At 34.9% G+C, this 16,515-nt stretch overlaps 1 protein-coding gene across 2 annotated transcripts in view; it reads left to right on the plus strand.

The window, feature by feature from the left end:
• The window catches only part of MAP4K3 (mitogen-activated protein kinase kinase kinase kinase 3), a 163,632-nt gene that overhangs the window by 104,580 nt on the left and 42,537 nt on the right, over positions 1 to 16,515 (plus strand). The window contains exons 12-15 of one of the 2 annotated variants that reach the window (XM_012653844.1): positions 45 to 155; positions 3,003 to 3,081; positions 8,385 to 8,443; positions 9,653 to 9,715. In XM_012653844.1, the coding sequence (XP_012509298.1) occupies positions 45 to 155; positions 3,003 to 3,081; positions 8,385 to 8,443; positions 9,653 to 9,715 (312 nt within the window). The remainder of the gene's footprint in view (positions 1 to 44; positions 156 to 3,002; positions 3,082 to 8,384; positions 8,444 to 9,652; positions 9,716 to 16,515) is intronic. The other variant, XM_012653845.1, reaches the window with a different exon arrangement.

The following is a 16,515-nucleotide window of genomic DNA, read 5'->3' on the forward strand; positions in this document are numbered from 1 at the left end:
TCAAATTTCTAATAAGTGTTCTGTACTATATTTTATTTTTATAGCACCCTTTTGTCACACAACCTTTGACACGGTCTTTGGCAATCGAGCTGTTGGATAAAGTGAATAATCCAGATCATTCCACTTATCATGATTTTGATGATGATGATCCTGAGGTAGGAATTGTTTTTCCCAACTGGTATGTGTAATGTATGTATATATGTGTGTGGTATGTATGTATGTATGTACATCTCAAAATCAATTTTTTAAATTTCTGGGTCTAGTTTACATTAAAAAGTTCTTGTGGGGATAATTAACTCTCTGATTTGGTCTCTCCTGGGAAATCATGTGCTAGATTTTTTTTTATTGGCTACTTATAGGTGACTGTTGTCTGAAAAGGGCAAAGGCAAATCATTTAATACACTTGTCAAAATTACTGTTGTTGGCCAGGCGTGGTGGCTCACGCCTGTAATCCTAGCACTCTGGGAGGCCGAGGCAGGTGGATCATTTGAGCTCAGGAGTTCGAGACCAGCCTGAGCAAGAGTGAGACCCCGTCTCTACTAAAAAACAATAAATTAGCTGGACAACTAAAAATATATAGAAAAAAATTAGCCAGGGTTGGTGGCGCATGCCTGTAGTCCCAGCTACTTGGGAGGCTGAGTGAGGCAGAAGATCGCTTGAGCCCAGGAGTTTGAAGTTGCTGTTAGCTAGGCTGATGCCATAGCACTCTAGCCTGGGCAACAGAGTGAGACTCTGTCCCCCACCCCCCCAAAAAAAAAAATTAAAAAAAAAAAAAAAAGAAATTACTGTTGTTATTTCGAAGTAGTCATTTTAGATGAAGTTGCCAAATAAGTCATCCACTGTAAAAGGAAAAGCAAATGGGAAGTACGTAAAGAAGATGTTAGAATACTCAAAATTGCTCTTTAGTTTGCTTTTCAAAAGGGATGCTGTTACCATACTTTATGAATTATTAAAGATTCATGAAATATAGGATTGATTTTTGTTGGTGACTGAAACTCTAATTATCCATTATGGAAATGTTAAAAAAAATAAGCCAGGATAGTTGTTAGAGAATAGAATAACCCTAATATGATGGAAGCATTGATATTAATTGAAGCTTCACTTCTGTTAGCATATTTAACATTCCTAGCACAGCTAATAGTTGTAGCACCCAAGATAAACTCTCACTGTATGTGACATGGCAGAATTCTATTATTGGTTCTGTAAACAAAGGTGGATATCCTTGAACTCTGCTAGCTTTATAGAAGGCACTTAAAAATGTCTTTCTTCTTATAATCATTTAACTTCTTGAAATAGGTATCAGTTTTATTCCTGACATGCTAGAGGTTCCATTTTCAAAAGGTTTTCTTAATCACATTTTTCAATTTATTCTTTTTCCGATATTGGAACCCTTGACAAATCTCATTGAGACATGCACAGTATAAGTTTACCAGTACTCCTTTGTGATCACGTTTAACTAGCTAGGTTCTATAAATTATTACCAGGGTGAGTCTTCTTTACAAAGATTTCTTTAAAGGAAAAGAATTGAATATTGGCTTGTTTCCTGCTCATGAAAATTATAATGGTGTACCTATAACCGAGAGAAACTGAGATAGAATGAAGAGTGCTTTTTTAATAAAACTTTTAAAAAACGTAAAATGCGAGTCTACCTAAACGTAAGTTATACAGTTTTGACAGTTAACTTAAATCAGTTATGGTTCCAATTGTGACAAAGAGCAAAATTCAAACCAATATCCCCTAATTATCTATAATGTATACATTAATAAGTGTATTTTTCTAATATTATTTTTTAAAAATATCAGTTGAAGAATAAACCTTAAAAGGCTTCTGAGTTCAGTCATCATTAAATGATGGATGCAAATGGTAATCTTTACACTGTTATCTTTCCCTTCAGAATTTCCTTCCCTTCCCTTCCCTTCCCTTCCCCTGCTGCCCCTACCCCTCCCCCTGCCCCTTCCTTTCTTTCCTTCCTTCCTTCCTTTCCTTTTGAGAGACAGGGTTTCCCTCTTGTCTTCCAGGCTGGAGTTCAGAGGCATGATCATAGCTCACTACAGCCTGGAACTCTTGGGCTCAAGTGATCCTCCCACTTCAGCCTCCCAGGTAGCTGGGACTATGGATGCTTGCCACCACACCTGGCCAATTTGTTTTTATTTATTTATTTTTAGAATCGAGATCTCACTGTGTTGCCCAGCCTGGTCTTGAACTCCTGGCGGCAAGCAGTTCTCCCACCTCAGCCTCCCAAAGTACTGGGATTATAGGTGTGAACCACTGTGCCCAGCCCCAGAATTTCTTGATGTCACAATAGATCGAAAGTGCTTAGTGTACTTGATTCATCTTTGTAAAGTTGAATCAGATCTAGACAAGTCTAGACAAGTTGATCTAGACAAGTCTACTGCTGTACGTATGATTTTGTAAGTGGGATAGGCTGGGCATGCTGGCTCACACCTATAATCCCAGCACCTTGGGAGGGCAACGCAGGAAAATCATTTGAGGCCAGGAGTTTGAGACCAATCTGGGCAACATAGAGAGACCCCCATCTCTACAAAAAAATTAAAAATTAGCTTGGTATAGTGGCATGTGCCTGTAGTTCAGCTACTGGGGAGGCTGAGACAGGAAGATTGCTTGAGCCCAGGAGTTTGAGACTGCAGTGAGCTATGATAATACCACTGCACTCCAGCCTAGGCAGCAGAGCAAGACCCCATTTCTTAAAAAAAAAAAAATCAGAATGCATTATTCCTTGTATTTAATTTCATATGTATTTAATCTGATCACAGAAGTGCTCTCTTCTAGTACAAGTAATGATTTATGTTAAGTGAGTAATAAAAATATTTTCACCTTCATAGTTTGAGCTGTGATTATGATTGTCCTTTTTTATAGTATATGCAAAATTGTTGTATTTTGTTCCCATTTTTACTTAAAATGATTTCTTCATATTTGGGTTATTCCTTGGATCAAACTGACCTGATTATCCAATGCCACATATTGATTTCATTCTATCCTAGCCACTTGTTGCTGTACCACATAGAATTCACTCAACAAGTAGAAATGTGAGAGAAGAAAAAACACGCTCAGAGATAAACTGTAAGTATATACTATACACAGTTCATAATTTAACAATGGAAAATAAAATTTCAAGTTACGGTTTATTTACAGTTTCTTGTCTTCCAAACAGTTTTCTTACTAAACATTGTTAAAGTTTTAAGTAGAGCAGTAAGAATTTTATTTTCCTTATTCCTGTGGACTTTGGTGTTAGGGGTACAGGGTGTGTATTTATGTTGTTACTGTTTGGGAGGAGAAATAGAATAAGCAGGATAGAAGTAATCAAGGCAATGCTTCTTAAACTCATGTGTGCCTGTAACTCACCTAGACAGCTTGTTAAAGTACAGCTTCTGATTGGGTAGATCTGGGATGTGATCTGAGATTCTTTACTTCTAACAAGCTTCCAGGTTATGCATATGCTGATGGTCCAAGGGCCATCAGTACTTTGAGTAGCAAGGAGAGAGAGAGGTCTGCAGACTGGCTTAGCATCTGAGTAACCTGGGAGCTTTTGAAATGGATTCTCAGGCCCCACTTTTTCACAAAGTGTCATTTAATAGGTCTTGGGTTGGCCCAGGAAACCTTTTAAAATAGGCCTCCAGGTAATTCTTATGGACAGCCAAGTCATGGCCCCACTGAGACAAGCCATTTATTCACATAGGATCCAGTACTATCAACTCATTAATGATACTCGGTCAACAGGAATCCTGGAACAATAATGCTTTAACTTTTTATTCCTTAAAAGCACTTATCCCCAATGACTTAGAATGCTAATTTAATGCAGTCAGGCTTATAATAACAGTTTTCTGTGGGCTAAAGATTCATCACAAGGGACCTGAAATCCAAAATGACCTCACTGAAATTAGGTAATATAGTAACTTAAGATGACCACTATTAAGAAATTGTCCTCGATTTTTGGCTAGATTAATAATGATAATAATAATCTATCTCATACTTTAAGTTGAATCTATCTCTTCATCTCAAAAGCCATTTAAGTTAAGTAGGGGAAGCCCCTATCACCATTTGATAGGGGGGGAAAGAAAAGAAATGCAGAGATGAAGAGATTTGACTGTGGGATTGAGTCATACAATGTGTTAACAGCAAGTTGTACATCTCTCGACTTCCATCTAGTACACTGGTCTTTCACAAACACTGTCACTTCAGGAACCACCTCAGTGTATTATGTGGCTTTTACAAGGGGAGTTATTTGAGTCCTTTGTGAACCTTGCCTTGGGGTTTTGGCCAGACCATACAATGTAGATTAAGTTCTTGGGCAAAGTTTTATGCTGATGATACCTGGAAATGCTTTTAACAGGATGAAACACCTGAAAGAAAGCATGGTGGGTTATATAAAAAGCTCAGGAGTGGGATTTGGTACTTTGTTTGCCAACAACTAGTTGTGTGACCACACAAAATTATTTTTGAAGTTCCTTCTGAAACACGATTTAAATTTGCTAATTTTCCCTTTCTGAAAATGACAACCTTAACAAATGAGAGCATTTTTCATTATTTTTTAATATGCAAAAAGTAATTATGAGATGTCTTTTTCATTTTTTTAATATACGGAAAGTAATTAGAGATGTCTTATAGTTGATTTTAAAATTTTTATGTATTCAGTAGTATTAAATCTAATTTGAAGTACCTTCTATCTTGTTAGCTGATTCTATTAAAAAATTATTTCCAGGCTCTCTGTAGCAAAGTATAGTTATTTCTGAATCACTCTATGCTAATTTATGTCAGTGATTCTCAACTTCTAAATGCATATGCATGTATATGCTATTTGAAACTAGACATACCTCAATTTTTCTGAGATTCTGATATGCCCTCCTTTTGGTGGGAGTAAGCAATACATACATGTTATAATGGACATTCCCCCCTTTTTTCCCGTTTGCCAGTAATATGGGTATCATATTCCTCTGGTATGTAGGGGTAACAAAAGGATTAAAAATGACTACTTTAAATAGTTTGTGGGTTTGATATTTGAGGCTCTCAAGTCTTATTCAGTTCTCTAACAAATGTCTACTTTTCAGAATGTGTTATGATTTCGTGTGAGACATGACATATAGAAGAATGCTCAGTAATCCTATTGTCTATAAAGACAACCTTTGGAAAAATGATTTATTTTAATAATGGTATATATTTGTTCCTCTTGATGTTTTATGTTTATAATTACTTGGTGCGTCTCCATGCAACCAGCGTTTTCTCTTTACTAAACTAAATGGTGTTTAGTCAACATATATGTAAAGATGGACTTATTTGCAGAAAGAATATTACTCTTTCCCTTTTAGGAAGGCCCCTGTGCCTTTAATTAAATATGATAAGCAAAGACTTGCTTAAGAAGAAATAATTGTGCTCTTCTTATATGCCATAGTAGCATTAGTTTTGACCCATAATGGCTAATGAAGGGTCAGCATGTGATTATGTTGGAGCTGTCTCAAAGACACTAAGAAAGAATTTTCCTCTGGACTTTAAAATATCAATTTGTGGTAGGTGGCTTCACATGCATTTAAGGAGATGGTAGAGGAAACAGAGATCAGAACCAATAGACAGTTAACAGATAGCTGGGAGTTTTTTACATTTTAAGAACATTATAAACAGTGCTGCAGACTGGGATGATTGACTAACAGTTATCTGAAAAGTAGGTGTGAGATTCTTTGGCAGAAACTTATCATAACTTTAGGGAATTTGAAGAGAACAGAAAAGTGATACTGGTGTAAGGTATGATTCTCCATAGGGACTTTGCTCCCTTTTCTAGGAACGTGTTCTCCATCCACATAGTGCAGGTATGGGGATACTAAAAATACCTGCACTTTTAGCAAGACAGCATCCCTGCACTCAGGGATTATACGCTCTAGTAGGAGAAGCAAGCCTGTTCACAGGTGACAATAACAAAAGGTAAATAGATGCACAAGACCGTCCTCATGTAACTTTATTACAGATTTCAATTTGCATTTTGAAGACAAGTGCAAGTGAGAGCTATTCAGTAGCCCTTTATCAAGATGAAGTGTATGTTTTAATACCTTAGACAAAGTTATTTTGTAATCTTTGATGTGTGATCGATCACACATCACACATATTTGTGTGATCATATTTGAACAGGTATGAAGGACCCATTCTTGAAGGGATATCTGCACCATTAACAGCTAAAAAGCGCATACATCTATAACTGGAGATATTATAGAGCTGTGTTTCTCAACCTTTTTTTTTTTTTTTTTTTTTTTACTTATGCCTCCTCTTGCTAAATAGTCAAATCTCATGGTCTTTAATTGGTATTAACATTCACAATAAATTTACATACAAAAGAAGTTGTAAAAATGATTATGCTTTGAAACCTCACTGTTTTCTTCACCTTGGTTGAGAATTGCTGTTTTTGGCACTTACTGGTTGATATGTAATGTATTATGGCTATTTTTCTTCTTTTTAACGTTTTGTATTTGTGCCTCTGTTTTTATCTCAGTGGTCTTGAATGCTTTACCCAGGTTGTAAAAACATGATAATAATAGTGAGATACAGAAATTGACAGTAAAAATAGTGAAACATTCAATACATTAGAATAGCAAGGAAAAAGGTCAATGTAGTATAATTCATTTATGTCTACCTACTCTAGCTAGTTTATACTTTAGCTGCAGTAGTTATCTGTTGTTATGTAACACATCACCCCCAAATTTATCGACTTAACACAGTAGACATTTATTGTCTCACGTAGATTTAGAGAGTCAGGAATCCAGGACATCTTATCTGAGTGATTCCAGCTCCCAGTCTCATGAAGTTGCAGTCAGGATGTCAGCTGGGGCTGCAGGAATCTGAAGGCTTGACTAGACTGGAAGGCTGATGAGGTGGAGGACTCTCTTCCTTGTCACGTGGCCTCCCGTTAGGGCTGCTCACAATGTAGCTTCCTCTAGAGCAAGTGCTCCAATAGAGAGAGCCCAGGACAGAAGCCTTATCTTGGAATTGATATACCATTGCTTCTGCTATGTTCTTTCAGTCACACTGACCAATCCAATGTGGAAGTGTTGTGAATACTGGGGACCGTCTTTGTAGGCTGGCTTCCACAAGTATTCTGCGGCAACTGCCGTCTACCCACCTAAATACTGAGTTAAGATTGTCTCTATTTTATGTTGGATCACAACGAAGTTGCAGGTTAGATCCTGACTATGTAATTTTGCTCATCTTTTTTGCTATGGAAAAGGCTTAGGATTAACCGTATTAAGCTTTAGCAATTTGAGAGTTTCTTGGGCTTTTTCCAGCTAACAGATTCTTTATTTAAATATTTGGATTGAAAAGAAGACTTACAAATGGCAACAGGTATATGAAAAAAATGTTCAACCTCACTAATGCAAAGGAAATGCAAGTCAAAAGCACAACAAGATTTTATTTCATCCCAGTTAAAATGACTATTACAAAAATCCAAAAAATAACAGATGCTAGCAAGGTTGCAAAGAAAAAGAACTCTCTCATACATTCTTGGTGGGAATGTAAATTAGCAGAGCCACTATGGAAAACAGTATGGAGGTTCCTCAAAAACTAAAAATAGAACTACCATATGATCCAACAGTCCCACTGATAGATATATATCCAAAAGAAAGGAAATCAGTATATTGAAGAGATATCTGCACTCCCATGTCTACTACAGCACTATTCACAATAACCAAGACATGGAATCAGCCTAAGGTCCATCAGCAGATGAATAGATAAAGAAAATGTGGTACATATGTACAGTGAGATATTTTTCCACCATAAAAAAAGAATAAAATCCTGTCATTTGCAGCAACATTGACAGACTGGAAGTCATTATGTTAAAGTGAAATAAACCAGGCACAGAAAGACAAATATTACATATACTCACTCCTATGTGGTAGCTAAAAAAGTTGATCTCATGGAGGTGGAGAGTAGAATGATGGTTACCAGAGGTTGGGAAGGGGATGGGGGTGATGAACAAAGGTTGGTTAATGGGTTCAAACATACAGTTAGATAGAAGGAATAAGTTCTGGTGTTCAGTAGCACAGTAGGGTGACTATAGTTAACAATAATTTATTGTATATTTCAAAATAGCTAGAAGGTTTGGAATGTGCCCCACACAAAAAAATGATAACTATTTGAAGTGATAAATAGCCTAATTACCCTGTTTTGATCATTACACATTGTATACATATATTAAAACATCACATGTACCCTATAATATTTATCATTATTATGTATCTATTAAAAATTAAAAAAAAACTTTTGATTGTGATCAATGTGTGGTAGATGTTAAAATTAAATGTGTTTTGCCATGGGATAACTTTTTAAATTATTACATCATTAAGAATGTAGAAACAGATCATCGCTTTACTTTTTTTCTTGTTTAGTTGGCCAAGTGAAATTTGATCCACCCTTAAGGAAGGAGACAGAACCACATCATGAACTGGTAAGTAGGGTAGTCTTGGAGTGTTAACACTGAAAATAAATATTTTAATTTGTCTTTTTAAGATATTAGTACTGACTATAAAAGCTAGTCATTAATATTTTCAAAAGCATTTGGGGAATCAAAAAGGTAAGAAATTCTAAAATTCAGAATAAATAAATCTGTGTTGCTGAGATTGAATATTTTCAAAATTATTTTAGAAGAAACTTACTAGTTTTACCATTCTCTGATTAAATGTTTTTAATGCTGGCCATTTAATTATCTTTTCATTTTTGTTTTTTCCATTTTTGAGCAGTTTTGGGGGTATGTATTTATTAGGATAAATGCCATGGTTTCTAAGCATCAGAGTAGAGTCAGATCTGTTTTGAGTACTAAAACTCAGGAAGATGAGGCATACGTAGTAGATCAAGCTTGTCATTCATTTAAGGCTTATAACTGAATGAATATTCTTTTCATGATTCTTTAATACTCCTTTCAGATATATGATAATATGTTAGATATGGTCTTAGAAGCAAAATATTTTGCAAATATTTGAGATGTTAATATTCTATGAAAGAATAAAAAATGAGACATTAAGGAAAAACAAAATTAATCCTAATGAAATTACTTTGGCAGAGCTCCAGGTTATATCTGTTCTATTCTTTTTTTTCCTTTGCTATGTAATGAGACTTGCATTTAATGAGACTGTTCATAAGTACTAAGGATTGAAGTGGGAACTTTCTTCTTAAATTTAATGCCGATTTTAACTTGTTTTACTAAAGCATCAAAGGAAGTCAGCCTTTATCTTACAGTTATTGTAATTCAGTGTACCAGCATGGAGGAAGAGAATGTTAAAAAGTCTTAAAATTACAGTATTATAATACTAAAGCCTGACATTTATGTGGAGGGATGGAGAAGATTAAGAAGAAAAAGTAGTCATGATGTTTGTAAATGCTAATTGCATTTTGTTAAGGCAGTTTGAGTTTATTTTGTTTGTTTCTAAGTTGGCATTGCATGTATTTAAATTCTGTACTAATTTAGTAACTGCATTATACAGCAAAGTTGTTGCAATGTTGCATTTTTAAAAGCTACTTAATATAATTTTACTTTCCATTTGCCTTAATAAAATTATGTTAGCAGGACTTAACTTCATTTGAGAAAGTTTCCCTTTGTGAATTTGTGGCTTTTAGTCTAAGTGTAAATAACTTGGGTTTCTTGGTCTCTGCTAAACAGCCCGACAGTGATGGTTTTTTGGACAGTTCAGAAGAAATATACTACACTGCAAGATCTAATCTGGTATTTCTCATCTTCTGATTTTCTTTGTCAGCATTGTTTTAGTCTTGTTTTTTTTTTAAAGATCAAACATTTTGTCCAGTTTTAATGGACCAATTTTAGCATTGTTTTATAAGTTACTGTCATTTAGCAAGCTTCCATATATTAAGAATTGTAGCATTTTTCCATAACAAGTTAAATAAATATATCTACTCAAATATAATGCTGTAGTAATAAATAAAAATCTTTAAATGAAAAACATTAACATTTAATTTTCTCACTCAATATGAGGATTTTTTTTTAAGAAATGACATTTCCCTAAAAAAATGCCCAGTTTTAATGATGTAACTGGTTTAATGAACTAGAAACCATCCATATATATATATATATATATATATATACCCACATATATATATCCATTCATATATGTAAAAAACTTCATATATGGTACGTATATAATATATATTTATTGCATATATTATGTATTCATATAACATATATATTATTCATATGGTATATATATAATATATATAATTCTTAAAGATAATTTACCGCTGTGTTAACAATGAAGTCATTCTCAGCACTATGTCATGTCCACTTTTCTCAGGAGAAAATTTAGGTTATAAAGCATCCCCAGAGTTATAAATGTTAAAACTGTCTTACCGTTACATAAGAAAAAGTGGGAAATTAATACTGGTAAATGTTAAATAATATTTTAATAGTTGTTATTAAGTAAATAGTTCTACTTCTGTGGCTGGCCAAAGCCCCAAGTTGCTCCCAAATTTACTCCCACATTCTACTTTTCTGCCTTTTAAATGGAATTTTCCTTTGCTTTCCTTCCTCTCCACCTTAGTAACATATCTCTTTCAATTTTAATCTATCCCCTCTAATGTTTGTAGAACATAAGAGATTTTAGACATAATTTCTTTTTATCGGGAAGTTGCTGCCTTGTTTGGCAGAAAATACTTACATGTATAAACTGTTAGCCTTGTAATAAAATATATAATGGATTGCCAAAATCTTGCCAGGTGGCAACTGTTGATGAGGGGAAGCTCACATGTGATAGGTACCATGGAGATTGGAGAGAGCTTTTGGGCTAATGTTACTTATCTGGCTTCTGGAAGGGACTAAGACTAATTTCATTATTGTGTAGGAACCATTGTAGGTTCTTCAGGAAGAGAAGGGACAGATGCCACCTGTGTTTTTTGGGAATTACTGTAGGAACAATAGGCAGCACAGACCACAGTTTCAAGAGATGTCAGATAAAGAGCTGGAATTATGAAACTGCTACTGGAAATATGGGATTAGATCGAAGAGGTAGATTTAAGTCATCAGAAAGGAAGTGATAGATGAAGCCATGAAATTGCCTATGTTCGTCATAGTTAGCTCTGAAGAAAGAAAGAGTACAAAATGGTTACCACAGTGGGTGGTGCCTGTGTTTAGCAGTCTGGTAGAACCAACATTGAAGGGAAGGAAGAAGCAGTTGAAAAGTTAGGAGAGTCAGCAGATGCACTGTCTCAAAAGGAAGAGTGATTTTGTCAGATGGCTTAGAGAGGCCAGAAAGTATGAGGATTGAAAATTAACCATAAGGGGCAAATGAGATAGAATGTCTGAAGAAAATACAATCAGTGATTTCTCTATTGAAAATGTCCTCAGAATTATGTGTAGGCTAGAATGACAATTAATGGATTTTGTTGTAGAAACAAAAGACCACAGAATTAAAAAGTTTAATGGACTCTAGTATTTATCAATATTTATTAATATCCTCTGTGTAAAAGATAACAAAACCAGAAACGTAATACTTTAGGGTTACAAATATTCTTTTCTGTACCACATGTGAAACTAGCCTAGTAACTTGAATAAGTTAACATATCATGGCTTTTTTCCCTACAACTGCTCTTTTCACCCTCCCCTGTCTTATAGTACAGAGGGGCATTTGGCAGGAGATCTCGTGACACAGGAGAGCTTTAGGGACAATTAACTTATGGAGAGTTCTAGCCGAAGAGGAACGAATGAAATATTTGTCAGAGTCTGCAATTTATAATATCAACCTTAAAGCTCACTCTTACTGATAACAAAAGTTAACATTTATCTTAAGGTTTTTATATACCAGACATTATTCTAAGTACTTTAAATATATTAACTTATTATCCTTGTTTTGCAAAAAAGGGTATTTAATGTACAAAGAAGCTGGAATTCATTACTCTTTAGCTAAGAATAGCAGAGCTGGGATTTGACCTAAGCAGCCTGTCTCAGGAATTGAAACCTAAACCACTGTGCTGTATTGCCTCTACTCATCATCATTAGTATTTTTTTTAAGTGATACAGGGCTCCTCTCCCCTCTTTTTTTTTTAATCAACATATGTGCCCCATGATTATTTTTTTCTTGTGGTAAAATATATATAACATAAAATTTACCATTTTTACCTTTTTTAAGTGTGCAGTTCATTGGTGTTAAGTACAATTGCATTGTTACACAGCTGTCACCACTGTCCCTCACCAGAATGTTTCCGTCTTCTCAAACTGAAGCTCTGTACCCATTAAACAATAACTCCCCATTCCTTCTTCCCCCCGAGCCTCTGACAACTACGATTCTATTTTCTGTCTCTGTGAATTTAACTACTTTCGATACCTCATATAAGCAGAATCGTAACATATTTGTCCTTTCAGGACTGGCTCGGTTCACTTAGCACAATCTTCAGGGTTCCTCTTTATTATAGCATGTGTCAGAATATCTCTTTTGAGGCTAAATAATATTCCATTGTACGTAAATACCCCATTTTGTTCATCCATCCATTGATGGACAATGGGTTGTTTCCACCTTTAGTACTATGAATAGTGCTGCTATGAATATGGATGTACAAGTATCTGTCTGAGTCCCTGTTTTCAATTCTTTGGAATTTATACCTAGAAGTGGATTTGCTGGATCTTATGGTAATTCTATCTTTAATTTTTTGAGAAACTGCCGTACTGTTTTCCACAGAAGATGTACTATTTTACATTCCCACCAGCAGCGCACCTGGTTTCTAGTTTCTTCACATCCTCGTCAATACTTGCTATTTTCTGTTTTGTTTTTGTTTCTTAATATCCTAATGGATATGAAGTGTCTGTAGTTACTTCAGTCCCCTAATTTTATAAGTCCTAAAATCTTGGCACTGTGAACAAGATTTCAACTCTTACGAATGCTTGTTGCTGGCCACTAAAAAACCTGATGAATGCAAAATGTATGGCCCTCATTTTGGTAGGCAATTGGCACCAAGGTGTCAGCCCCAGATCTTTTGGGACCCAGAAGAAACATTTACTCCCTTAAAGATCTTGCTGTTTAAAGCTCCATGTTGGCCAGGTGCAGTGGCTCACGCCTATAATTCTAGCACTCTGGGAGGCTGGAGCTCAGGATTTCGAGACTAGCCTGAGCAAGAGCGAGACTCCATCTCTACAAAAAGTAGAAAAATTCACCAGGCATTAGTGGCATGTACCTATAGTCCTAGCTACTCAGGAGGCTGAGGCAAGAGCACCACTTGAGCCCCGGAGTTTGAGGTTGCAGTGAGCTACGATGAGGCCATTGCACTCTATCTAACCAGTGTGACAGAGTGAGACTGTCTCAAAAAAAAAAAAAACAGGTAATCATAATACGAAACCAGAAGAATAGAACTTGATTTTTAGGATTGGCAGTCAGTAAGAAAAGTCTTTAAAATGTTGAACGATGCCTGAGTTTTTAATAAAAACAAAAAAAAGACTCAGTATAATATGATAATTAAATAAAAGAATTTTGTCTATTACCATAAAAATGGGTTTAACCCGCAAAATGCTGTCCTCAGATTAAAAGATTATAGTATGCATCTATCTCAACTGGTGCTATTTTTTTCTAATTTGCCTAGTTTTACCGAATATTTTGGCCCATATACCAATAAAATTATACTGAAAATTAATTATATGTAAAACACTGTTAATTGCTATGGAGGTGCTCTGGTATACCTAACCTATTGATGTTCATTTCTAAGCTTGCAGTATAAAAGTCATGTTATTCAGTTTGAAGCCTCCTTATCTGCTTTTATTAGTCAGAACCCTGCTTAATCAGTTAATGTTTGGACTCCACTTGCTTTTCTGACTTTTTAAGAAATAAAAAAAATCTTTGAATTATCCTGGATTCACTCCCTCTTTATTTCTATAAATCATCTACCAAATTAAAAGGTATCTCACCAACGACCTTATTCGTGCCATAATTTTCTCATTCTTTGATGAGAAAAAAAAATTTCTCCTGTTCTCTTTTTTTCTTGGTTAAGATATATTGCTAAAGTATTTTTTCTTTTGTGTTTTTGTAGCCAACTGTATCAATTCTATTGACTTCCTGCTGTTTTCTCATCAGGTATAGACTTTGTAATCTCCCAAGGAGATTTTTTTTTTAACTACAGTAAAATATTCTGGATCACATATTTTCCTTTTCCAGTGTTCTGCATTACATCCTTTGTTCTTTTTCAGTTCTTTCTCGTACCATGTTTTCTTAGAAACTCCATCCTAGGTTTAGAGATAGTCTCCCATTCAATTAAACTAACTACTGAAATTATGACATTCTGACCCAAAAAGATATTTTAATTGGTCTAGGATAACCATCTTGAACTTTTGTTTGAGACTTCAGGTTGAATCTGTAATAGGTTATTGCGTGTTTTCAGTCCATGTTGTTCCAAATACTATACTATGTAGTTTAAACATTGTCATTCATTAATAAGTTGATGTCTAAATAACACTACTAATTTTCTTTATGGTGGCGTGCTCAAATGTGTTCTTATTTAGCTTTTAAAGGATGGCCATATGATACTGTCATCTCGCGTTATTTTCAGTGCTTTTCCAAGCATAATTCCAGTAGTGTTTTTCTAATACATAATAGCTTCCAAAATCTTTTTGAAAAACATTTTAGGTCAGTCTTTCTTAGACTGCCCTAAAGATATATAACTAACTACTAACTTTGCCCTGGCTTCACTTTTGTTCCTTTTTTTATTTCTTGTCATTTTCCTTGTCTGATTTACGGGCTGAATTCCTGTAAGGTGCTTGGTAGATAATGGTTGTATTGAATGAAATTAGACACTTTTTAGAAGGATTTAGTGTAATACTTGATAGCACACCTAGCACATGTTCCATGGTTGCTATGACACAACTTGATTTAGGGAGATGAAATTGTTAAAGAATGAGCCCCTTTCAATTTTAGCTTCCTTGATAGACTTGAGACGTAGCACACTTAATCATCAGGCCTGGCTCTATCTACAACTTCTCCCCTGGCCTGTTATTCTGTATATGAGCCTATGCTCCATTTTCTATTAAAATGTTAGTTATTTTAGGCCAGGCGCGGTGGCTCATGCCTGTAATCCTAGCACTCTGGGAGGCCGAGGCGGAAGGATTGCTTGAGCCCAGGAGTCTGAGGTTGCTGTGAGCTAGGCTGACACCACGGCACTCCAGCCCCGGCAAGAGAGTGAGACTCTGTCTCAAAAAAAAAAAAAAAAAAATTTGTTATTTTAGTCACTTCTCTTACCTTCCTAATAAGTACACTGCTGATTGCAATTGATTTCTTTTTTAAATCATTATTATCAACCTGCTAATTGTTATGTATCAGATGAGCTGAATGTTCTTATGGCACATCTGTGTTCATATAATAGAAGCCATGGCCACTCTGCATAAATGTGTACTTTTGGAAGCTATCCTTTGGTTAAAGACTTAAGAGATTATCTTGGTTAAAGATGTTACTGGTCTGGTAGAGGGCCCAGTTATCTATAGCTGAAGAAAATGAATTTGAATTTAGAAGCATATGTATAGGGATTAGTATTTCTCTTTACTGAATACCAAAGTTTAAAGATTCCTGTATAAAGTCATGACCACTTAAATATGCAATGTAGTAACTGTGTGGCAGTCTTGTGGTAACAGTGGTTTTATCCTATTAAGATATATCATTATAAATTCAAAAGAACAGGTGTCCTTTTTCATTAGAATTTCATGTGATATCAGTGTGACAGTCAACTAATCTTTCTTGTTCGTGATGTATTATCTTTTCTGTCACTGGTAAGAACATTTATTATTATGCATGGAAGAACACAAATATTGAAGAAGACAAAATTTGAGTCTTGTCTAAACCAGGATTTTGATGTTGATTTTTATCAGATATTTTTTTGACAGGTCTTAGAGTACTTAAATTTTAAAGTGCTTTTCTCTTAAATATGATATATTGCTTAGAATCCTCATGTTCTTAGTATTTTTGTGATCTGGAATTATCTTTGTTTATCTTAAGGCTGAAGTGTTAGTTATCTATTTATAGGAAAATAAACAATTGGCATTTGAACAAGCATTTACTTAGGGTGCAGTTCATGTGTGCCAAGTACTTTGCTAAACCATGGGCTGTAGGGAAGGAAGATAGATTTGACCATTTCTCATTGTTTGAGGAGCTTACAACCTGGCCACTATTTTTACAGGCTTATAAATAGATTAAAATTCAATGTGAGTGCTAGAGGAGATCTGTGTGTTAAATGCTGTGGAAACATAGAGAAGGCTGCAGATATCTTCCTGGACAGTTTTGGAAGGCTGCTCCAAGGTGACCTTTGTGTTAATCCCTGATCATGAATCTGACAATATCTTGTAAAAATAAAAAGCACTTTAAGTACACTCTATTCTATATTTAGAATCTTATTATTCTAAATAAGATTCATTTAAAATGTTAAATATTCCCCTTTTATAGTTAAAACTGTGGTATAATATGATAATTAAATAAAAGAATTTTGTCTATTACCATAAAAATGGGTTTAACCCGCAAAATGCTGTCCTCAGATTAAAAGATTATAGTA

This window comes from Propithecus coquereli, unplaced genomic scaffold (assembly GCF_000956105.1).
Source record: "Propithecus coquereli isolate 6110/MARCELLA unplaced genomic scaffold, Pcoq_1.0 Scaffold43, whole genome shotgun sequence".
Taxonomy (NCBI): domain Eukaryota; kingdom Metazoa; phylum Chordata; class Mammalia; order Primates; family Indriidae; genus Propithecus; species Propithecus coquereli.